Below are 24,519 nucleotides of genomic sequence, written 5' to 3' on the forward strand. Positions count from 1 at the left end.
AAAGCATTTGACCATTTAGTGCAGAGTGCAGTGTAAATGAAACAAATGGATACATAGATGACATGCAGATAGGTCTCTAAAGCCAAGGAATCACATGAGTCATTTAATCAAATTTTGTTGTTTTCACTGTGCAACTGGAAAAAAAGATTCGATGTTAAGCTTGATGGGAAGACTATTAGAAATCCTTAGTGCATTTAACAACATAAAATTATATCCATTAGATGTCAAAATGTCCACTGCATCATTTGTATCATTTCCTCTCTTGTGAAGAACTGCTCCTATGTTGTATTATCTATTGTTTCACTGCCTCAGGCAAAAGGGTTTCATCCATTTCCCTGCTACTGCCTAAAACGTGCTTATACGGTATAATACGCTGAGGTATCTGAAATTAAGACAGCATTATTGATCTGAGTGAATTCAAGACTGAGTGTAAAGATGATGAGTAAAGTATGCCACTGACTTCCAATTGTACTTTTACTTTCTTTTACCATTTATCAGAGACTCAGCACACGAATGTACCCCACCTCTCTTTTTTTTTTTTTTTTAATATGGCAGTTCTGAATTATTTGTTGAACCTTATAAAAACTTGGAGACTTTCAAACAGATCAGCTGGCTGCTATCTGCTAGCAAATAACACGCTTGATAAATTATTCCCTGTATTTAAAGGGTAATGATGTTCCTGGGCTAGGCACAGTGTGCGCTGCATGATGTGAGGATGGAAAGGGAAGGGCTAAAGGCAACCTCTTCCTGTACCAGTGCTGAGCCAGTGCTGCAGCCAACACCTGGGACTGCCTGAGCAAGCCGATTTTGAGATTCCTTGTGCAGATATTCATGCGAGTGTAGGTCAAAATCTGAAAGAACTGTAGAAAACCAGAGCTAGAACAGATTGCAAAAAGTATGCAGTCAGCCCCACTTTTCTAACCAAGAGTTACTGGAGGTGTGTCATTACTGACACATGCATTTCTAGCCTATTCTTATAAACCTTACAAGACAGAGGTGACATATTCCCCAGGCAAGTTTTTCCAGAGCTTCACTATTCTTAGTATTGAGAAGTCTAACCTCATTCAGCACTGCTGTGATTGGCCCCTCATTGCTTCTCCTGTACATCCATAATATATAGAGAATAGCTCATTCCATTCTTCCTTGTGACGGGTTTCCACATACTCATAGACGCTTTACATCTTCACTCATATGTGCCTCCTTCCAACTAAACAACTCAAATCTTTCAGTTCTTCCCTTAATTCAGGGACCCTCATAATCTTCCTGTTTTACTGTTGGATCCTCTCTTGAAAGGAAACATACTCGAAAAACATTTAATACACTTGAAAAACTATAATATATGATTTCTGACAGGAAAGGTTGAAGCGATTACAAGTTCCATGACAGAATGTTTAACTGGCACAACAAAAACTCCAAAGTAAAATACCTTGAAAAAAGTTCATAAACACTAACCTAGCAGCAATGGGCGTCAGCCTCATTCAGCAAGATACCTTAGTCATTTCACAGCTGAAGCAAAATTGATTAATCATGCATTGAACTAGAGGGAAGGAAATAGAAAGAATCACATCAAAGGCAGAAAAAGGTAGGCTAGACTGAAAGAAGATTTTTGAGTTGGACAAAAACATTCTGGGGGATGGGAAGGGAAAAACATGAGCTAGCAAGAGATCGCTGGGTAAAACAAAGAAGTGGGAGATAATATGGCTGCGGAAAAGTACCCAGAAGACTACGGAAAGAGTTATCAAAACATCTGTGACTGCAAAACTCTTGAAAAGTAAAATAATAACTAACTAACTAAATAAAAAGTATCAGCAAAAAACAGATAGACGGCATAAAGATGCAGATAAGAAAGAAAAAGAGGAAGTACATGGAATCATAGAATCATAGAATTTCTAGGTTGGAAAAGACCTTAGAGATCATCCAGTCCAACTGTCCCTAATCCCCCATTAAACCATGTCCCTAAGCAGTACATCCACCCTTTTCTTAAACACATCCAGGGACGGGGACTCAACCACCCCCCTGGGCAGCCTATTCCAGTGGCTGACAACCCTTTCAGAGAAGAAATACTTTCTAACATCCAACCTGAACCTCCCCTGACTAAGCTTATGCCCATTTCCTCTTGTCCTATCACCCATCACTAATGTAAAGAGCCCTTCCCCCACTTCCCCACCATCCCTTCTCAAACAAGGAGGTTTCACAGACTCCCTTTCTCAAATTTTTTTTAGGAATCAAGAAGGACAAGCAGTATTTCATGCTTTTCCATTTCAAAACAAAAGATACTGGAAAGAAGAGATACTGTTTTCTCACGCAGAGTCTCCCTCTGGTTTCTACTTTTACTGTGAGCCACTCAGGTCAGTTTCCTGTTAGCCTTTGTGCCCAGAACCTTAAACACAGTAACATCACCCCTTCCAAACATGCATGACTTGTTAGAGGGCAGAAACCTCCCTGAACCCACAGAAACAGGGCAGATGTCTGACAAATATCTTCAAGCTTTTGGGGGAAATCTATCTAGACAGAAGCTAGGGCGTTAGTATAGTTTAACAGCACACTTATGTGATGCTTAGTGTGATCACCAGCACAGTTTGCATGTTTCATGACACAGAAACATCTTGAGCTTGATGAGGGATGTTCATACTGGAAACAGCATGTGCCCCATACTGAGATTCAGGATCATGTAAAATAATACGAATATGCATGCTTTACTTTAAACAGAGAAAAATAAAGACGTGCAAATTATTAAACAATGATTACCTCAGAGCGGCAGTTTTCCCATTTCTGTGAGTACATGTGACCTGCCTGGTTTGGTACCCAATTTGTATGTCCCAATATTTGTTCTCCTGTCTATTCTGTCTGTTTCGATTCCTCTTCTTCTTAATCAACTCACGAGCCTCAGGATCCCGAACTGCCTTTTCTCTGTCCTTTTCCTTGTCTTTGCTCTTCCCTCGCTTCCTTGCTTGCCTTATTTGTCTCGAGTGGGGCACTGAGCATGCGCTCCAGGGTCCCACATTTAGGCTATAGAGGCTTTCTTCAGCAGTGCAGGGGCTAGACTGACAGATCTGAAACTCGGTGAGGTTAGGACAAGCAGACCCACCGAACTGCGGTGGGGCCACAACGTGCCGAGTTCGATGCTGAAGCCCATTGCCGCAGGTCTTGGAGCACTCCGACCAGGGGGCGAATTCAGCCACGATGCAGTCCTGCCGGCACGGGATGAGGCACGCCTGCTCCTGGCGGGGCTTCGGCTCAAAGTACTCGCAGATGACATCCTCAGCTGGCACCCCGTTGGACTTCTGAATACAAGTGATGTCCCTTGTCTGGATCCCTTCTTCCCCTCTGAGGCACTCCAGGGGTTTCTCATGGCTCCGGGAGAGGACAGGCCGACACTGGTTCCAGTTACCGATCTGCCAGTCGTACAGCTCCTTGTGCCAGTCGCAGACCCGAAAACAGGTCTGCTGGTTGTCTGGTCGCTCTGGCTGCTTGCAGTTTGTGGGCAGCGTGGTCCAGCCCTCCACATGGGCACACCACACCGCTCGCGTCTGGATGCCACCTGGACCGCATTCATCTCCCATGCATCTCCCCCACGGACCTGGAAAACAAGAGAAGATGCTAACATTGAACACTTAATTGCTTTTCTGCCGCAGTGCAAAACCAAGGTCACAGAATCAGTTTGCATCTCCTATAACTCTAAGAATTTAATTCTTGGAGAAACTCAGAAAACACAAAATAAGTATTGGATTAGTCTTCATCACCTATTTTTATGATTACAGATACATTTCACTTTTTATCGAATTCAAGAACATACACAGGAATTAAGCACATAAGAGAACTAAGAACTGAGCAATCACAAAGTCATCAGTTAGTTCTGACTAGCAAGATAGGAGCCAAAGTCCAAAGATGACTCCAAGATAGGAGTCATCCGCTCCAAGACATGAATCTAATCTCCTCTCTCACTTGCATGAATATCCTTTCTGGACTGTGGAGGGTTTTGTTTTGCATTTCTCCTGCACTACTCTCTATACCTTGATGCTAATTAATATCACATTCTCTTCCTTTCATATCATGTTAAATAATGAGAAAAAAAAACATAATACATTTTGAAAAATAGAGGTAATTTCAGGTAGTTCACTTCTAGTCTTTCCTTTACTATAACTAAAATAAAAATTAAAAGCTAGTTAGGGAGAGTTTGTTTCATGCAATCTGTGAAATGATTATACGGAGTAAGTTCTTGAAGAAGGAGACATACCAGTTGGTAACTCTCCAAAGAACAGAAGTTATTGCTTTTCTAAAATCTCTGGGGTCTATGGTAAATACTCAACATGTTGCTATAATTAGTATCAACAAAACCAATAAAACCCTATATCCTTAAAATCTGATATGGTTGCTTTTTCCATTATTAAAAACTGTAATCAGCCAGTTCAACTCACAAAACACACAAATCAGAGGGTAAAAAACTGTATTTTTCAGGTTTTTTGAGACCTCTCCTCATACACGCTGTGCATTGACTTCCTATGACAGTGGAAAAGAACAAGTAGTTCAGAAAAAAGCTGTAACCATTTCCCAAATAAAAGATTTTTATCTGCAGACAGTTGGTGACACAGAAGATATTTTCTGTGACTGGGGAGTCCTCATGTTCTGTGGAGAAACTGGGGCCAGTCCATGCAATCCTCATTCATCTGAATGACCCCAGAAACAAGAAAATTTGTGTGAGTAAAGTTGTGGGAGCTGTTGGGCTGAGCCTTTGTTATTTCCAAAGCAGGTTAACAGAATAATTCTGGTACTGCACAAGAGTAAGTTAAACGAAGTATGGCAGGTACCAATTATTTACAACATGTTCTTATTGAATGACTGGAAGGAATATGAAGCCACATTTTATTACTGATTCCCATGAGCTTTAAAACTCTCATTGACTTAATACAATTTGCGGCTGTTCCGGGGTAATCTTATAGCAGCCTTCCAGTACCTGAAGGCTTGCCTACAAGGAAGCTCAAGAAGGACTTTTTACAAGAGTATACAGTGATAGGACAAGGGGTAATGGCTTTAAACTGAAAGAGGGTAGATTAAGATTAGATATAAGGAAGACATTTTTAACTCTGAGGGTGGTGAGGCACTAGAACAGGTTGCCCAGGGACGTTGTGGATGCCCCATCCCTGGAAGTGTTCAAGGCCAGGTTGGATGAGGCTTTGAGCAACCTGGTGTAGTGGAAGGTGTCCCTGCCCATGGCAGGGGGGTTGGAACTAGATATCTTTGAGGTTTCTTCCAACCCAAACCATTCTATGATTCTATGACATTAACTTCAGTAGCAGTTTGGGAATGGGCTGATGATAGGCTATATATACTTAGCCTCTGCTCCTCATAACGTCTTTTTTAAGCGGACACTGTCACTGAACAGTTTGTTTGTAGTTCTAAAATCTTAAGCATTAATACTCAAGAGCAATGCCAGCTGGCAGAGACCAATTCAGCCCATGGAAACTCCTGCATATGTTTTGCAGATCAAGTTTGAATTAGGGTTTCCAAGGTCTAGCTAGCTATCCAGAAAAATAAATGTATATTAAATACAAATACATTTCAGTTTCCATTTCAGCAAGATTACCCTACTTTAACCAGCCTTCCACAAATGACGTAATCATTGCCGTGCTTAAGCGTATTTACACTGAGTTAAGAGACATCATTTCCCCAGAACACCACTTTGAACACTTGCCAGCTTTAAAAGAATAAAGACTTCAGAAAATACCCAATTAAAGCAAAGATGCTAAAATAATCATGATTGAAATAAAGCTAAATAGTTAATCTTGCAAACTACAAATTTCTGTCTCATTAGATCATGGCACTTTGTGTATACTATGCGTGTTCAATGAAGAAATCTCTCTTTTTAAAGATCAAGTCTTTACTGTACTCCAGGTCAAGAGTTTGCCCATTTGGGATTCTACCAAATTTCAAAGCATCAGTTATCCAAGAAATCATATTTTACCTAAAAATTGTGCTTGATGTCTAAGTATCTTTAATCTGATTCACTGATATGTTTATACTAACGCAAATGATAAAAATCTCAGCCTCAGTGCACTAACTGCTGCCTTTGACAATGTAAATATGGAAAAAAATCTTGTACGTGAGTGTGATAATCGTGCAAAAATAAGCTCTTTCATTAGATTACAAGAATGTTGCTTTTAGAAGTGGATTCAAAATAATGATAACGTGCACAGATAGGCTCATGTATCAAACTGCACTATTTTGCTTTTGCTGTGAAGCAGTATGCAATGTTATAAAAGCATTGCCAGCGAGTATCAACAAATCTCATTTGCATGACCCTTTGAGCAGACTACTACTCAGCACCTCTAGGGTCATGTAGTTGTTGACACAGAGGTATTAGTGATGTATCTGACCTTCCCCCTTAGCTTACATTAAGTTGATTTTTAAGTTTAAATATAAAATAATGTTTAGAGTACAAGGCTCTACAAGAACTCCAAAAGCTTAAATTTTCATTCTACTATACACTTCCTTAAATGACTGTGAGACAAGGCTCTAAAGTAAGCCACAGCTTTGGGACAGGGTTTTGTTTAGGCTTTCTCCTTGGTGAGCTCCCTCAAAAGACTAAAGGGCTTCCACACTTCACCAAACCAAATTTCATTTGTGCAGAAACTTGAAACTTGTGGAGGGGAAGCAAGCTTACAGCAAAAGCAAAAATACCCAACAATATAAATGAGTTACACACAATTCTTCCCCTTCCCACTGTGCCTTCACAGTGGCTCTGTGCTTCTCTCTCATATACTGACTTTCTGAGTGGAAGCAAACTCTGTCCTGTGCTCTCTGTCCTCTAGAAATCCCTCTCTCCCTGCAGCCTGGCCACCTACTCCCTGCCACACCCCCCCACTCTCTTAATTTTTCTCTTTTCTGTGCTATCTCCCAACCGTTGTAGATGGCTCCACCAACTACTTCTTCAACAAATGTAACACCAATCGGGAACAAAAAAGGGTAGCCGGTACCATTCTTCACAACTACACACATTTCTCTTCCGGGTTATGGAAGATATAAATATAAAAATAAAACCTCAAAAAACCAAAACCAAAACCTCTTAACACTTCAATACCCAATGAGGTCCTTTAGAATAAAAGCTTCAAGCTAACTCCCAATGAATTAATTTCACAGTACCTATGAATATCTCAGCAATTTCAATGGCTTGCCTTAACCCAGTTGCCTTGTTCAGAAGGAGGAAGAGGAATTATCATTTTGTTCCTTTCTTTAGCTTTCAAAAAATTAAAAAAGAACCTTAAAAATTGATGTAATTCTAGCAATAAGAACAGAAACTTGTTTTGACCAAAATTATTCTGAAAAATATCTTTTTTTTTTCTTTTGAAAACAATTTCTGGCATCCACATTAACCAACATTCCCATCAATTTTGAGTTGCACACTGCTTTGAAATCTTCAGTTAACTTATCTACATTTACCTGTAAGATTACAAGTCATTACTGTTAACCTCAAGCCCTTGCTGAGGAACATTGTGGCCAGATGTCCTTTATGTGAACTTCACAAAAAGGAGAAGCTCCTCTGCAATTCCTGTTACAGGTACCCATCGCTCTCTACCAATTATAAAAAGACCCTATAATAACTTACGTCTAACTTAACTGGCCCCAAACACAAGCATCAAGGTTAGATATGGTTCTCATTTGAATATTATCACAGAAAAGCAGGAAAAAAAAATGCCTCTGAACAGAGTAAAGGGGCTTTGCAACTTTGTCCAAATAACAAGAAATGCATCCCAAAGCAGTCCTAATTCACTGATTTTTTTTCACTGTTTTTGTTTTTTCTCATTGCCACAGATTGAAGAGAAAACACTCAGCACACGTTTACAGCATTTCTTTGCCTGCTGGTCAAGACATCACTGAAGATACACGAAAAAACAGTGAAGGCAGAGGGTTTGAATGATCCTCAGAAGTATGACAATATCACATACAGATCACCTGCAACATGCTTGTTATATTAAATTATATCATTATGGGAAGTACACTTATCACATTCATAAATGTGAAATTTTTGGGATAAAACTAATCTCGCAGAAACCATGTAGCATAGATATGCAACTCAGCAATGAAAGCAATCAGCAGAACCCAACGTAAAGAGTCTCACCCATCACCATCACTTAAAAGCTGCAGGAGGTGAGGGGCGGCTGCTCTTTCACAAATCCTCAGCTGCTGTTAAGCACTAGTAACGACAACAGAAAGTCTCTAGGAAAGCTGTCAAGCCTAATCGAGGCCTCATATGATGTTTTAATTTGCTCTTTATGAATATTCTTTGAGTTCTCTCTTTCCCACTGAAGCAGTCTTCCTGCAGACACTGCTCTCCCTGCTGTGCACTGATCCAGTTACGCCTGGGCAACGGGACGTGTATGCACTCAAACCATTTCACACTGGGGAAAAAAAGCTGCTGCTGTGAATGCAAAGCATTGTTCCTTAGGATTTTGTTTTAAACATATTGACATGAACGAGTTATAGTTTACCTGTTTTGAGCTGTACTCGTCTCATCAAAATACCATTGTTTAAATGCTCTTTGTTTAATCAGCGTATTACAAATGGCAGTTACAGAAACAAATAGGAAGCTTGCTTCAGGAGTTGTCACTGAAGTCTTAGTGAGTTTAAAATGTCATTTGTAAATCTTTGTCTTCTGGAGAGATTACTGTAAAATACAATATTAAGATTCCCTTTAAGCTTCTGGAGGATTAACATTTTTTTTTGTTAGCAAGCAGGAAAATAAGTGAATTAACCATTACTGCAAGTTTATTCTGAAATTTCAGGGAGTGATCTAGATGGAGCTAAAAAATCAAGACAAAACCTCTCTAAAGCACTGATATCTTTGCAGCTAACTGAGAACAAAGTAAGCTATTGTAGTATTTAATAACTTATATATTGTTTCAGGTATTAAAATTATCACTATTTGAAGAAGGAAAAACTTATTTTGAACTTTAATCCAGGGCAAATAAGGCTATATGAAAATACCTCGAGCTTTTCTTCACATACAAATACAAAAAAATAGGAAAAGCAAGCCTCCCACCATGCCCAAACTTAAAACTCAAAACATGTCTTAAAACATCAAGCAAGACATTACTCTCATTTTTAACAAATGAGGGTTGCACCACTGATTTAATCTGCATTTTGCTGTACTTTCAGTGAGAACTGGTTTTGACCCATTTTGTGTTACTAGTTTGGTGCCTGTAAGTAGCATTAACAGTTTAATGCCAGAGAGACTCGGACAGCACAAGACAATGAGCAGCTTAGTTTTCAGTATTTTGAGAGGATTGTATTTAAAGAGACTATTGAGAGACTGATTAGCAGAAATCTACTTTTCCTAAGTTCAGAAACAAGATAACCTTACCCAATATAGGAGACCTCAAATTTCTTTGTATTATAAGAAGTCTGTGACGAGGGCCAAGAAGGTTAACTGGGTGATACAGGGCTGAGAGTCAGGAGGACACCAGTATTACAAGGTACAGTTCAAGCCTAAGCAGTAAATCTCGAGAGAGGTCAAAAAGACACAGATCAAGAAGTCTTTGAAGGACTCAGGAGATGACAGTGAATGCAAACTGCAGATCCTGGTCGCTGAGCTGGTCAAGGAGCAGGATGAACAGCAGGACACCGAGAATATAACAGCCTCAGAGCTGCCACCAAAATCACTTGCAGATCCTCTTGGCTACATTAAAATACAATAAGCATATCCATAACTTGATATAGTCTACCTATATTATCTATATTTGCTTTGCACAACTGTGGCAGCAAAGGAAAAACAATTGCTGCCACAGTAGAGTATTTATATCACAGGCAGTAGCCAATTGTGGAAGTCTAAACAGGACACTGAGTCTCACTGATACAGACACATTGCCTATTACACTGGGAAGAAGTAATACAGCAAAATGCCATAATTCTAGATAAATTATTGATAGCTTTTTCTTTCTTAATATAGAATCTGAGATGCTGCCAACATGACAAGCTGGCTGCATTTGGAGAGAGAGATTCTGTAATTTATACTTATCAGGAGTGCCAAGACAGTAGATCATTGACAGACAAAACCTTTATTTTTGCCTTTTTGCCACCTGTGGCGGGACTCCCTGGGTGCTGTATGACTTGCTGCCTGCTCTGTTTGCCAGCAAACTCTCCCCTCCAGGAGTGCTATGGATCACCTTGACTGTCATTTCTATTCAATGCTTTTGTCTTTCTCGGCTCCTCTTTCAGAGGCAGAAAAGAACATGCAAGGCGGTGTCTGCATCAAAGAAAATGGACACAGGATATGGGAGAGAGATAAAAAAGGAATAGATTCTCAACATAATAAAACATAACATCTGTGATTCAAAGGAAGATAATGGAGAATCGAATATGCCTACAAATGATTTGACTCTCAGGTCAATTTTTTTTATTTCCTGATGGTATAAGGGAGAGCGTAAGCCACACTGCAGTTCAAACAATTTCAGAAACTGAAGAACAAGTTGCTCACATTTCTGAAATTAACAAGGAAATATAAAAACTAGCACTAAAAAACAGTGATGTAGATCAGTCTTCTCTACAAATTTCAGTTTCCCCAACTTGACAGGGCACACTTTCAAATAAAGGGATAAAGACAAAGGCAAACTTAAAAGTATATAAAAATCAGCCACTTAGAAATCTTTCTAGCTGTGCATATAATTATTAAGGCACTTTATAAGTGTAGGCCCTTTTATTTCTTTCTCTATTAATACCCATTGGGAAAATACACATGTTCCTGATACTATTAATGGCACAGTAATTAACATTATCCATCTGTTTTCAAATCTCTCTTAAAGTCATGAATGTAACACGTATGAAACAAACATATGACTGGCGATACCAGCTTAAATTCTGACATCAATATCACAAAAAGCCTAACGCTTATTCAGTGTTTCCCTACCTGAGCATTTTCATACTGGAACCTTATAAATTGCTGGAACCAAATCTTACTTATTTTACTCCAGCAAGTACTCCTTTTGTATAGTAGAAAATTGGTGACTCTAAAACAAGGCTATGTGCTCTATCGGAAAAAAATTTCAATTTAACATGCTTTCCCAGTGTTGATGCAGTGGCCTCCTGTGCTGTAATTCATGGTATCTTTAACACCACGCTTCATATGGTAGGGGAGTTTTTTGTCTGCTTTGTGCTTTTTCTGCCTTAACATTGCAACAATTATAATAGATATTGAATTTTTTTTTTAATCCGTTAACAACTTGGAGAGGGTAAAAAATATCCATTTCTATACTACAGAAAAAACCCAAAACACAAAACATAAACAAAATGGTCTCAACAATTTTCTCTTTTGTTTAATATAATGCTACTTCTTCATCCCCCAGAAAGTCAGGTGTCAAAACCTAATTCAACACTTAAAAAAAAAGAAAAGGAAAAAAAAAAAAAAGAAGAAAACCCAACCGCTTTCTTGTATTTGTCACTGTTTAATACTTATTTTGTTGCTATGGCTGTGTGGAATCAAATTTTTAAATAAACTGCATCAGGGCTCACACTTTTCATACCACATTTCTTCCCAAAGTAATTTGAATGTACAGCAGCGTAACACCCTGAAAATCACTATCTAAGCTGAAGCTATCGAGAGCCTCCAGCTCACAGTAGTGGTGCAACATGATGATCTGAAGTATATGCTAGCACATGCACAAACATGAAAGGCTGACAGCTCACAGTGCAGAACTATCTGGGCTTGTGTTGTTGTCATAACCTGTAATGAAATCCTTTCCTTTAGGCTTATTATAAACGTAAGCTAATTCTCAAAACATTATTCAGATTTTAAAACAGTTTTTCCTCCAAACCTTTTTTTTTCTTTTAGCATGAGTTCCTCTGACTATTCATTTTTCCTTTACACAGTATAGCAGTAGCAGCCAAAATGAATATTGAATGAATACACGAAAGGAATACTTAATTGAAGCAGCATGCTTTAAAGAGAAATAGAGCTTCTATGTTCTACAAAGCAATTACATTGCTTTGAGCCTCTAGTCACGTTGTAATAAATACTTCTGATATTCTAAGACACTGAATACAGTGTCTTCTAGCCCACAGTCTGTTTACATATAAAGCTGGTTCATGAGAATTTCTTAGTTCCATCAGAAGTAGTGTTAAACCCCGCAAACGTATTCCTCAAACTCCTCTCCTTATGTTCTCTCTCTAGTCACACTGCTGGCTGAAAAGCCAGACAATGCTCTTCTGACAAAATGATGATTCCTATACATAGCAAACACTCTTGTAGGCTTTGTAAGTTGGATGACAGGCTTTACTAACCTTTGCTTGTATCTCTCCTACGTCTGTTTTGTTGTGGGTTTTTTTTTTCCTGATTACTAACAGTTGAAAGCTGCTCTGCGTCTCCTGCGTGAGACAGCTATAGTGAGTCAGACCAAAGACCTACCTACCCCTGGACCCATCTCCTACAGCAACAAAGAACAGAGGCTTGAAGAAAGTACAGAAATATAGTGAGGATATACAATGCCTTCCTTTGTACCATCTCAGCTTCCAACCATTTCCAGCTCACACACTGCAGTAGACATGTTGGTACAATCCTTCTAGTATAATTAATACTTTTACATGGACATCAGATAAAGAACATCCATGTGTTCTTCAACTGCTTTCTAAAGAAGATCAGTTTTAGAAATTGTATTAGAAACTCCTAAATTTGCTGTTCTTTTTTTGTGCAAGGCTACCAGAAAGGTAATGATAGAAAACACATGGCATTAACCTCTTTTTTTGTATGCAGCGGGCAATGAAAACCAAACCAAAAATCACTCCCATGAATGGCAAAATCAATTATGAACAAATCTGTGAAATCAATAGTTACTTCTAATTATTATAGGGACTGTAATAATGAGTAAATAGTAACATTTTACAATGAAACCTCTGTAATTATATGAGCAAACATAACATCACTACATATGATTCTTACCTGTGTCCCTGTAGATTATAACAGCTCTGCACCAGAATCTGATTTTAATGGACAAATTATTAAGAAAACCAATTCAGGATCCACTGCCTATTAAAGAGGAGGATTTGATTTGTATTGATTAAGATGAGGTTTTCACCTTGGTTTTGAACCAAGATTCACTGTTCTCTCCCCACTGGCATTTTACATTAAATTCACTCACAAATCTCAAAGCAAATTTCAGTGGAAATTGCTGTATTTTAACTGAAACACTACTAAAAGAACATCTCACTTAACCTGAAAATCTCATTGCTAGTACTATTCTCAGTGACAATACATAGAAATGCAGATTTTTGCACTAATTCAACCAAATGAGGCTTGCTCTTCACTTTTTATCAGAGTGAAACACAATTAGACAATTGAAAAAACACCGCTAGCCTTCGTCACACTTGGGCATCAGCACATGTAGCAGCACCAATTGCTTGGTACTATTAGGAGAGTTTATTTCTCTGCAGAATGTCATGCAATCTTGTGGTAATCATCCATATTGAACAGGTTATAGGGTCTTTATATCAGATTACTTACACTTCTATCATGGATATTTTTCAATTCTGTTTGTTAAATGTGATTTTCTTCAGCACACGCAGGCTGATATTTCTGTTCAATTAGCATCAAGACCAAGTGAATGCTTTTATTTTTCTGCCTCTGTCTCATTTTCTGTCCTTTTTTTCTTTCTCTTGTTCATCATAGCCTCCTGCTGTGGTGCTGATGGCCAGGAGTGCTAGTTGCGAGGCTGCCGCAACCACAGGGTACATCCGTCAACACAGGCCATCACGCTGGTGCCAGCCCAGCAATTCGTACTACCAGTCTCTGCTTACATTAGCCAAGGGCAAACAAGTCAAAAACCTCCTTCACTGAGATATGAAGAAATTTACTGCTACAGCTTTTTGGAGACTAGCTACAGCTTTTCGACTAGAAGTAGACATCAGAAATTAAATGTAGTATCTTTGTGCTTTGAATTTTTTAAAGGGTCAGACTGCCTGCAAGATATAATGTTAGACAAGGTAGCAGGAAGTTAGTTGTAAGAAAAACACTACAATTTAGTTGTATGAAATCAGAAAGAGATTTAGGTTGTACTCTCAGTCCTAGTGCTACCCTGCAGGATGATCGACGTACACCATTTCTGCCTCCTTGCTCCTCAGCTTCTTCTGTGTAAGGCAGGGACAACAATATGAATTTTTAAAGCCTATTTAGATATATTGATGAAAAATGGTGTAAATAGCAGTAGGAATACATGTCCTGTTATTTTATCTCTTGAAGCATACAGTTTACTCAATATCTTTCCCTTGAGTTTTGCCCTGAATCCCAGTTGCATCAAAAGGTGAGTTTTAATAAAAAAGCAAGAAGCCCAAATGATAAGTTGCTGCTTTTTCTTACTCTTGACAGAAATCTTATTCATAGAGCACAGCATGCATACTTCTTATTTGTGTCTTCCCTCTGCCTCCTTGGCCACAAGAGAGCTAACATAGATATCCAAGGATCCAATAGGAAGGTTTCTCATATCTCTGAGTTCTTTATAGCTGTTTTATTTGCCACTAATGGAATAAAATAAAATAGGAGACCTGAACTTAATGATAGATAATGTTCTGGACCTGTCATCCTTTTTGGTTTCTTCCACTTCATCAGAACAAAGAAAATTTCATAACATTGCATCATTGCATTTTCTAACCACAGAATATTACAAGAAGAGTTAATCGTATATATTTATTTTTATTTACCTTTAAATATTTCATTATTTAAATTGCCTATGTGTTGGACTGAAATAATAATCCAGTCATAAATCTTTTGAAGTGCACTAAGACTTTATGTCTTGCTGAGATACATTCTCCCAAGCATATCCTCTGTTCATTTATTATTCATTATCATCTGCAGTTTGCCGAATTCCTGTGAAATCTATTTTCAATTTTTAAATGGCAACTTTCCCCTAAGATAGTGGTGCTTTCTTTGTATAGACATAGTACTTAAAACTATGGGAAGGAAAGCCAATTAAGCCATGCGGATGTACTCAAAACACAGGTGCTGCTGCATATCAGACAAGGATAGATCTTTATTAGTTTTGAAGAAGTCTTGTCAGGACCATAAGAAACCTGTCACTGCAATGTATGCAAAATAAGTAACGTCTTCATTTCAGTGCTTTATAGTCAATCATTTTAATTATAGACATAACTGAAATAAATAATTAATTCAAAAAAGTGACTATAACTTAGTTTCATCTGGCAAATGTGTTGCAAAATTGCATTAAAATAAGTGGGTTTGTCTATTTTTATGATGTTGGAAATATATCCAACAAACTCTGCTATGTAAACAATTTTTTTCAATTTTTGTTTTAACAATAAGTAATAACTTCTTTGAAATATTAATGTAGGCAGTCATTTCAGTCTCTCAGACCATATCATAACTTTGGCTTTTAAGCAGAACTCCCCATTAATCACAGAAGGGACTTCTACTTAAAAATACATGAACTTGATCTGGTATTATCACACTGATCTATTACAAGAACCCAAGATGTCCTATTAAAAATGCAATGAATTATTATTGCAAAATATTTTAAAGCAGACAAGTATTTTAAGGAGATCATCGCAAGAACACTTAAATATTTGAAATCTCCAGGAGATTTCTTAAAATTCCTCTCACTCATCAAAGAAACAGAGACAGGAACACAGCAGCTGACCTCTGTCTTAGTCTTCCATCCCAGCACAAAAACCACCTACCTTTCCTTTGGTAGTGTTACCTTTAATTTCTGAAGTTACTTCACAGAGGTCATTTCATAAGTAACAGTAGAATCTTTTAGTAGATGCTACTGGGAAACAACATCTCTTTTATTCTTTTATCTTGACAGCAGAATCCCTAAATTGTGAGTAATTTTATTATTTTTTTTAACTATCACCTTAGACCTTCTGTAGATTTGGAGGGCTTTACTCAATTGTTACGCTGGTTAAGAGAAGGTGAGACATGGAGAAGACATTAGAGGACTTCAAACGTCCAAAGCTACAAGGTTGAGGAAGCAATGTGGCATCGAGGCAAACTGCATGTTTGTCTCCAGAAAAGCAAACACAAGAAATGAATTTTTGCCTTTTGTACTTATTTGCTGCTTCTTGGGAAACTGTAATTAAGTGTCAAAGTGCAGTAGAGTGTCATTGAACACTCCTCCAAAATTATTTTACGTCACTACTATATTCTTGTCCTCAAAGAAGACAGATTTCATAGAATCATAGACTGGTTAGCATTGGAAGGGACCTCAAAGATCATCTAGTTCCAACTCCCCTGCCACAGGCAGAGACACCCTCCACTATACCAGGTTGCCCAAAGCCTCATCCAGCCTGGCCTTGAACACTTCCAGGGATGGGGCAGCCACAACATCTCTGGGCAACCTGTTCCACTGCCTCACCACCCTCGATGTAAAGAATTTCTTCCTTATATCTAATCTAAATCTCCTCTCTTTCAGTTTAAAGCCATTGCCCCTTGTCCTATCACCACACGCCCTTGTCAAAAGTCCCTCTCCAGCTTTCCTGTAGGCCCCCCTTAGGTACTGGAAAGCTGCTATAAGATCACCCCGGAGCCTTCTCTTCTCCAGGCTGAACAGCTCCAACTCTCTCAGCCTGTCTGCATAGCAGAGGTGCTCCAGCCCTCAGATCATCTTCGTGGCCCTCCTCTGGACTCGTTCCAGTAGCTCCGTGTCCTTCTTATGTTGGGGACTCCAAAGCTGAACACTGTATTCCAGGTGGGGTCTCACAAGAGCAGAGTAGAGGGGCAGAATCACCTCCCTCGACCTGCTGGCCACGCTTCTTCGGACGCAGCCTAGGATACGGTTGGCTTTCTGGGCTGCCAGTGCACATTGCTGGCTCATGTTGAGCTTCTCATCCACCAGCACTCCCAAGTCCTTTTCCTCAGGGCTGCTCTCAATCCATTCTCCACCCAGCCTGTACTTATGCTTGAGATTGCCCCGACCCACGTGCAGAACCTTGCACTTGGCCTTGTTGAACTTCATGAGGTTCTCACAGGCCCACCTCTCCAGCCTGTCAAGGTCCCTCTGGATGGTATCCCTTCCCTCCAGCGTGTCCACAACACCACACAGCTTGGTGTTGTCAGCAAACTTGTTGAGGGTGCACTATTTCCTTTCTATTCTCCTCATTCGGCCTTGAAGAAAATGGTAAACTTGGATTTTGTCAGACATCGTGAAAACCTCTAGAAATAAAACATGACAGAATATGCATCACATGCTATTATTTAGGTATTTACTGAGCCAATACTTCTAAATTTTTGAAAAAAGAAATTAAAGATTTTATGAAAGAAATCCTGACAATACGTAGGTTTGACAAAATTCTTGTGTAGATAAAACAAAACCAACTCTATAGGAAAGATAAATTCTTCCAAGAGCTCAACATTAATTAAAAAAGGGAAGATAAAAGAAGGCTCAGAGGGAATCTCATCTCTGTGTACAAATACCTGAAGGGAGAGTGAAAAGAAAATAGAGTCAGGCTCTTTTCCGTAGCGCCCATTGTCAGGATCAGAGGCATTGGGCACGAACTGAAACACAGGAGGATCCCTCTGAGCATCAGGAAATACTTCTTAACTCTGACAGTGTGCAAGCACTGTTACAGGTTGCCCAGAGATGACGTGGAGCCTCCATCCTTGGAGATATTAAAAAATCATCTGGACACAGGCCAGGGCAACTGGCTCTAGGTGATCCTGCTTGAACAGGGGGTTTGGATAAGGGGACCCTCAGTGGTCCCTTCCAACCTCATCCATTCTATGATTCTGTGAAATACAGACATGTCAATATCAAACATCAAAGTCACAAAATAATTATTTGGTTATGTATTTTCCAGATTCTCAGTTTCTCAAAACTTCACTATGCCAAAGTTTAAATCATAATATAAAGATTAAAAGACATTATGCATTTATGAATAGATATATCCAGAGAGTAGACAGTGAGAAAACAATATTTGTTAAAGTTTTGGGTGCACAGATTACAGAATTTAGTATAAAGTCTGCACCTTTCTAGAAACAGCTATTTAATTCCACGCTAGAGATTCTGTATCAGAAAACTGACAGGAGGAAAAATTTGTTATGAAAATCATCTACAGAATTTAAAAATTTAACTAATAGATAATTCCCATAAACTTAAAATGTGTAACACATATTCACACTTCATTAAATATTAACTACACTAGAAATTAATTCCTAAATATTTTTATGATTATTAACTCCAGTTGAAAAGAGGAAGAAACATGACAGATATGAAATGGCAGAAAAGATTCAAAATTATACACTGAGAATATTTTATAATGCACTTTTTGTGAATTACCACAAGCATTAAATCTCCTTTTTTAAGCTTCATTGAACAATGTGTGTAAGTGTACATCTATACATATATTCATCCTTAAAATTTTTCCTCCCACTACTTCAAAATATTAGATAAACACAAAGCTCATTTTCTACATGGTGAAGTAACAGTCCATGTGCAAGTTCGATTTAAAGAAGGAAATCAATATTGAGAGAGATCTATATATCTGAAGAGGGGCATGATCATTTACAGTCAGTCACACTAGTATAAATTTTAGGACATTATCTGAGTACTTATTAAAAAGCTATTGCAGCTGGAATTAGGATAAATGTGTTTGAAAACAGTGTCTGCAGAGACCAGTTCATCAAAACTGCTGAAATGATGCTGTGATGTCAGGTCAATCAAATATCTAAGTAGCTAAATAGTTTACTTAACTTCACAGACTTCAATCTTGCTAATGACTGATTAAACGTGAATTCCTGGGTGTATATTTACAACCGAACTTCAAGAAACAGAGAAAAGTCCGAGAGCATCTCTTTGTGATACAAAAAAACTCAATTAAAAATTAAACTGGAGAAAGCAACTGCACGAGTGAAGATCTATCATTGCGTAGCCCAAGAAGGCTCATCAAGTTAAATAACAAACCTTAGGCTTTTAAAAGGCTGAATTAACATTATACCACTTTAGCACAGCTCCTTTGGCTACATCACTTAGGAAATTAGAAATGTCATTCTCTATTTTAATTCACCTTCAGGTAAGAAGGTTAACTCATTGGCAAGGAAATTTTAACAGGTCAGATCTTTCAAAGTCAATAACAAACTCGGTTGGAGATATCTTTCAGAAGGGATGACTTCAATTAAAACAGCCCTCACCAGAGATAACAAGTAGAGAAGGAAGGTTAGTGTTGGACAAAGAAACACTCGCCCTCTTGCCAAATAGGTGATGCAGAGATCCTTATCAGCCTGAATTACACTGAAAAATCTTCAAAAGGCTCTGAAAAACAGAAAGGTCATTTTGTTTCAAGGAGACTCTACAAAGCGCTGAGTGACTGAAAAGTCTTTCTCAATCATTTTTAAAACTCATCAACATGAAAACGTTCGCCGCACTCAGTAAGAAAGAAAAAAAACTTGTTATGAAAATTTCAGTGTCTCAAAGGACATTTACAGTGATCTTATGGCCTCTTCAGATGCATTGCAGAAGAACAAATTTTGTCAAAGTAGGGACACAAATGCATTTGGCCTAAGTCTCCATATAATTTAAAATTTGACTCAATTCCAATTTTACTGGAGAACTAGAGAAGCTCTTGCTCCCTCGTAAAATATAAAGTTTATGGTTGTGTAACAACAATTTGCCTGGTACAAAAGCATAGCAAACTAATTATAAATCAATATAATCAATATAAATCAATAATTAAGTACAGCAAAATAATTATAGGTTTGTCTTATACACTTTGATCTTGTTACTGAATCCTCGATACCATTGCCTTTTTTTTTTTCGTTACTATAATACTATTTAGGAGACTTCTTTTACTTGGAGTGAGAAATAGTTGCAGTCATCTAGAGAACAGGCACACTTTAAGAAGGGCATAGTTATTTTTTCAACAGCAGGTTAATACAAGCAAAGGAAAGCTCAACCCAGTATGGCACTGCTGAAAGAAACACAAGTCAGATGGGTAGCAAAGAAATAAAATACACTCCCAACCACATGCATCTGCTTATTATATGCAAATCATTGCACTCTGCTTAATTAGTAAGGTCTGCATTTTTCCTTCCAGTTCTGATTTTTAAAGGCAATAAAGCCACTCCAGAGTAGGAGGTTATAGCAGCATGAAACCTGACTTGATGCCAGTCAATCAGAACTTCCCTAGAACAGTACAGAACCATGTAGATCTTATTATAGTTGGATATTATAAAACAAAGGAACTAAACCAGAAATGAGACAACTTTCTTCTTTTTCAGCCATTCAAACAAATCACCAAGAAGACAGCATTCTCTCTCTAGATCTATCGAGATTGAAACTAGATGCTCTTCTGGAAGATGCACTCTGCTACTCATTCATTTTATTTGTCTAAGGACCAACCACATCTGACCTTACTGTTAGATGTTGTGCAGCTTCAGAGCATTAGAGTGTCCAGGTGCTACCCCAAGGAGTTCACAGGCTAGATCAGACTCCGTGGAGATATATATAATGCACGTGCAGAATAAACAATGTGATGACTGCAAACATATTAGTTGGATTCACTTTTTGATCAATCATTTCCTTTGCTGGGTTTTCCTGGGAAAGTTTATGTCAGTTAGAAAGAAAAAGGGAAAACTGTAGAGAAGAATCAATGAAAAGTGTGAGTGGAGCTGAGGTACAGCGACTGGGAGAAGGCAGGAAGAGAGGTTTGGAACGGTCAATCAGAACAGGAAGGACAAGAGCTGAAAATAGTGGATTTCACTGCTGCTTCTGCAGTTGCTACCACAGGTAATCGTCTTCAACTGTCTCAAAAAGTTAATTAAAAGATAATTTATCTTGCCTCAGTTGAGCAAGAACCTTAAAACATTTTCAAAACAGACAGTAATTGCACAATCCACACATCAGTGCAATGTTTTGTTGCAGAGTACCTAAAGACATTCACACAAGGAACTGTCTTCTTCCACCTGACCCCTGGACCAGCATCGGCAATGCAGACAGACAGCCGACAGCAGCAGTGCAGGCAGGCTGCTGCCCACATTACTGACGGAAGGCAGGATTCTCTCCAGGCACGCTGCCGCTGCTGCTGGAGCCAAGAGGCGACGCGATTCTTACCCACATGCAAAAGGCATTTGCACAGTTGGCTGTTGCTGCCAGATGATCCGGACACTGAGTGTCCCTGGCAGCTCGCCAGGGCCATGGCATCGCTTATGGCCCTGTGCTGTCCATCGGGGATCAGGTGAGTTGCCATACGGGCACGATGCTGCTCATCTTTCCCACTGCCTCAATAAACTTTTGCTTTATCATGTGCTGTCAGACCCTATTACTGTTTGGACCACAGCACCTGACCATACATTAAAATAAGGCATCAGTTGAAAATCCAGAACTAAATTTACATTAGATGTTAACTCAAAATAAAAGTGAAAATACTATTAATGGACGAGGAAGCATTTTTCCAGAATAATTTCATTTGGATCACTCTATTACTATTACCAAATAAATATGCTATGATACGTTAACAGAGTAAAATATGACACAAAAAACTGATTGAAAGATGCTGTTGGGAACATTTGTTTTCTTACCTTCTAAGGGAAGGTAAAATACAACACGGCTGTCTACAAATCACTATTAATTTAAAGCTGCAGAGAGCACTATTTTATGATGCAACTGAATATATTTATACTTATTAATAAATTTGAATTAAGCATACTTAAAGTAATAGCTTTTATTGAAAGTATTTTTTGGTTTTCAAACAAGCAGACAAAATGTACATACTACAGTGAGAGATTTGAAAAAACCCAGCTATTTTAGTGCTTTCCTTTTTCAATAATTCAAACACTAATAGCTGAAATCCAACAATAGAAGCTCAGACAGTGATTCTACTACTCCCTTGGTGGCCTTTAAGACCTTAGTTTCCATCACTAATCCAGATACTAACAGACCTTCCTCTATTAGTAGCAGTGATATCAGAAGCTTTCATAATTTCTCTGTAAGAAATGGAACACTTATCTGAGCAAATTCAATATTAATTGCATGTTTTACTTCAAACGCTCTTTACAGCCAACAGGCTTTTCACTATTAGCAGCTAAATACGTCAACCATATTATGCAACTTACAGAGCAGAAATAAGAAGTAGTCTGAATGGAAATACAGAGATTTTCTAGAAAAGAACCTGGCACCTTCTTTAGATAATACAAATTGTCTGAGATGGTTTGTATTAAAATGGTGTCTTCTAATTATTCTTCAGCTTCTCTTTGTTTCTCCGAAACCTTCCAAACATAAAGGTTGGAAAACAATAAAACAGTAAAAGCAGTTTCTTCAACAGAGAATGGCCATATTTCAGTTACGTTGCAACAACCATCAGAGTAACATCCTGATTTTAGTTTTCAAGAAACACTTGGGTAGCATGAAAAGACTGACTCATCATCTCGTAAAAACCTAGAAATGTCAAGATCAAAATAAGGATTTTATTTTTTTTCCCCTACTATTCAGGTATATGCTCTTTTATCAGATGGCAAGAAGCATTCCCAATAAATATACTGCATGATTTAAGAGAGATCTACTAAGAGCAACTCAGTCCTAACTGGGGCCTTGTGTTAATACTTCAACATAAACGTCAAACACATACATCCTTCTATTAAAGGGTTGATTTCTATTGTACATATAAGAGTAGTAATGAAGGAAAGTTATTTCTGTTACTTTGTGGTACTGACCTGTCCAATACAAGTAGCCTACTTCTACCTTGCGATGCTTAATAATTTCTGTATTACTCTAACCTTTGATGAGGTTATTAGTACATATGGACCTCCTAGGCTATTAACTGTAACATGGCCAACATTACAGGGAATTATTATTATTAAGAAAATGAGAATGATAGTAGTTGGGAGAACAGTGAAAACTCCGAAGTCGCAGCTTGGGACTAGCACCAGTGGGCAGCAAAGGACTTGGCCAGAGATGACTTCTTGGTCCTGCAGAACTTAAGATTATTTTTCCTATTCTCCCACAAACACCAAGTAGAAGCAATGGAAGAAGGCCCAGTTTTACACTAAAAAAATCCATATTCTGCAATGATACTGTGAACTAAAAATTCATGACTTCCATTTCAACAGTGCAGAACTGGGTCTCTGAAAATTTGCTTTGGCACATAGAATTCAAAGAACCAGTGACAAAACCAAGGGCCCTCCAAATCCAGCACAGTGCATTTTTGGTTCATGGGAAACACATAATGCTTTTGTTTGACACTGCATATGTGTCAAAACTACTTTCAAAGCAGAGGTAATACAGTAAAAGATTTCATGATATATACATATCGAGAGTAAACATTTCAAAAGCTGTTTCATTTTTTGAAACGGCATTTTTAATTGATCAAAAAGTTTATTTACTCAAAGAGAATTCCATTAATATGCTTCAGAAGAAGTACAAGATCACTGCTTAAAACGTTGGTTGCAACTATCAAAGCCTCAGGGGAGCACACATACACTGCCGCCAGCAAGCCCTCTCACTCCCATTCCTCTCTGCTAGACAGATCCATAAAGGAATCAGGCTAAGGCCTCTCACCCCTGCCCCAGTAGGGTTTCTAGCACCGATAAAAATTTTACAATCCAGTTTGCTTTTGTCTGTATATTTTGAAAGGTCCAAGAGGCTGGATGATTAATACTTACACAGGCAATGTTTCCTTGACCTGAAATTGCATGCTTGCAGAGTGCTGAGTACCAACTAACAAAATGGATTTTATCTCCAGGCAGTTTATGGAAGAGGTGGGCAAAACAGATAGATCAATCCTCTTCTCGTAGGTCAATCCCAAGTCAATAAGCGTACCTCTATCTTAAATACCACAACTGCCTTCACACTCTGGCCAAAACAGCGTCTCTCAAGACTGTCAAAGACGAAAAATGATGATCCAACAAGACTTTGCCTCCTCTATACACATTCCTGTACCACCTCACCCTGTATCAAAAGGCCAGCTGCTTCAGTGTCCACATTAATTTTCCTACTTAGGCATATTATGATAGGCTAACATTCATAAAATGCATGGCAAAAGATGAACTGGAGGTTTTGCTGACAGTTTTGCAGAGAGAGAGGTGATACCATTCAATGAACTTATCTTTAGAGACATACTTTATGCTAGAGGCAGCAAATGTAAGCCAGTGTGAGCTACTCTCTGTTGACTGAGAGTCCCATACCTGTACAAGCTTTGAGCCCTTTAGTTACAACAGGCTGTCAAAGGCACCGAGCTGCATCTCACAGATGCACAAACTTCCTCAAACCACTACCCAGAAAACATGCTTCAATACATACCATCTCAGACAAGACATTAGGCCATGCTGTTCTCATGTATACAAAACCTTTTTTTTTTTTCCTTAGTCCTTTAACATCCCTAACGAGCCTGTTTTCAATAGTCAGCCTTTCATTACAGTTCTTGGACTGAATGGAAAAGCTCCCTTCAGCCCCCAGTACAAAGAAAAGCAATCAGCTGGGCTGGATATACACTTCCCAGTCTTCCCCTTCACTCTTAGATCCTCTTGGGTCTACTTTCACAACACAGGTTAAATGTTTGGCTCAAAACAGTCAGATCTCCAAGCCTCATCTTCTAGGG

General features: G+C 38.5%; 1 protein-coding gene across 1 annotated transcript in view; it reads right to left on the reverse strand.

Annotated features, from left to right (window-relative positions):
- THSD7A (thrombospondin type 1 domain containing 7A) overlaps nucleotides 1-24,519 on the reverse strand; it is a 208,175-nt gene that overhangs the window by 122,225 nt on the left and 61,431 nt on the right. Inside the window, exon 2 of the mRNA XM_086614618.1 lies at nucleotides 2,749-3,580. Within this exon, the coding sequence (XP_086470744.1) occupies nucleotides 2,749-3,580 (832 nt within the window). The remainder of the gene's footprint in view (nucleotides 1-2,748; nucleotides 3,581-24,519) is intronic.

Source organism: Tauraco erythrolophus, chromosome 7 (assembly GCF_009769465.1).
Source record: "Tauraco erythrolophus isolate bTauEry1 chromosome 7, bTauEry1.pri, whole genome shotgun sequence".
NCBI classification, from domain to species: domain Eukaryota; kingdom Metazoa; phylum Chordata; class Aves; order Musophagiformes; family Musophagidae; genus Tauraco; species Tauraco erythrolophus.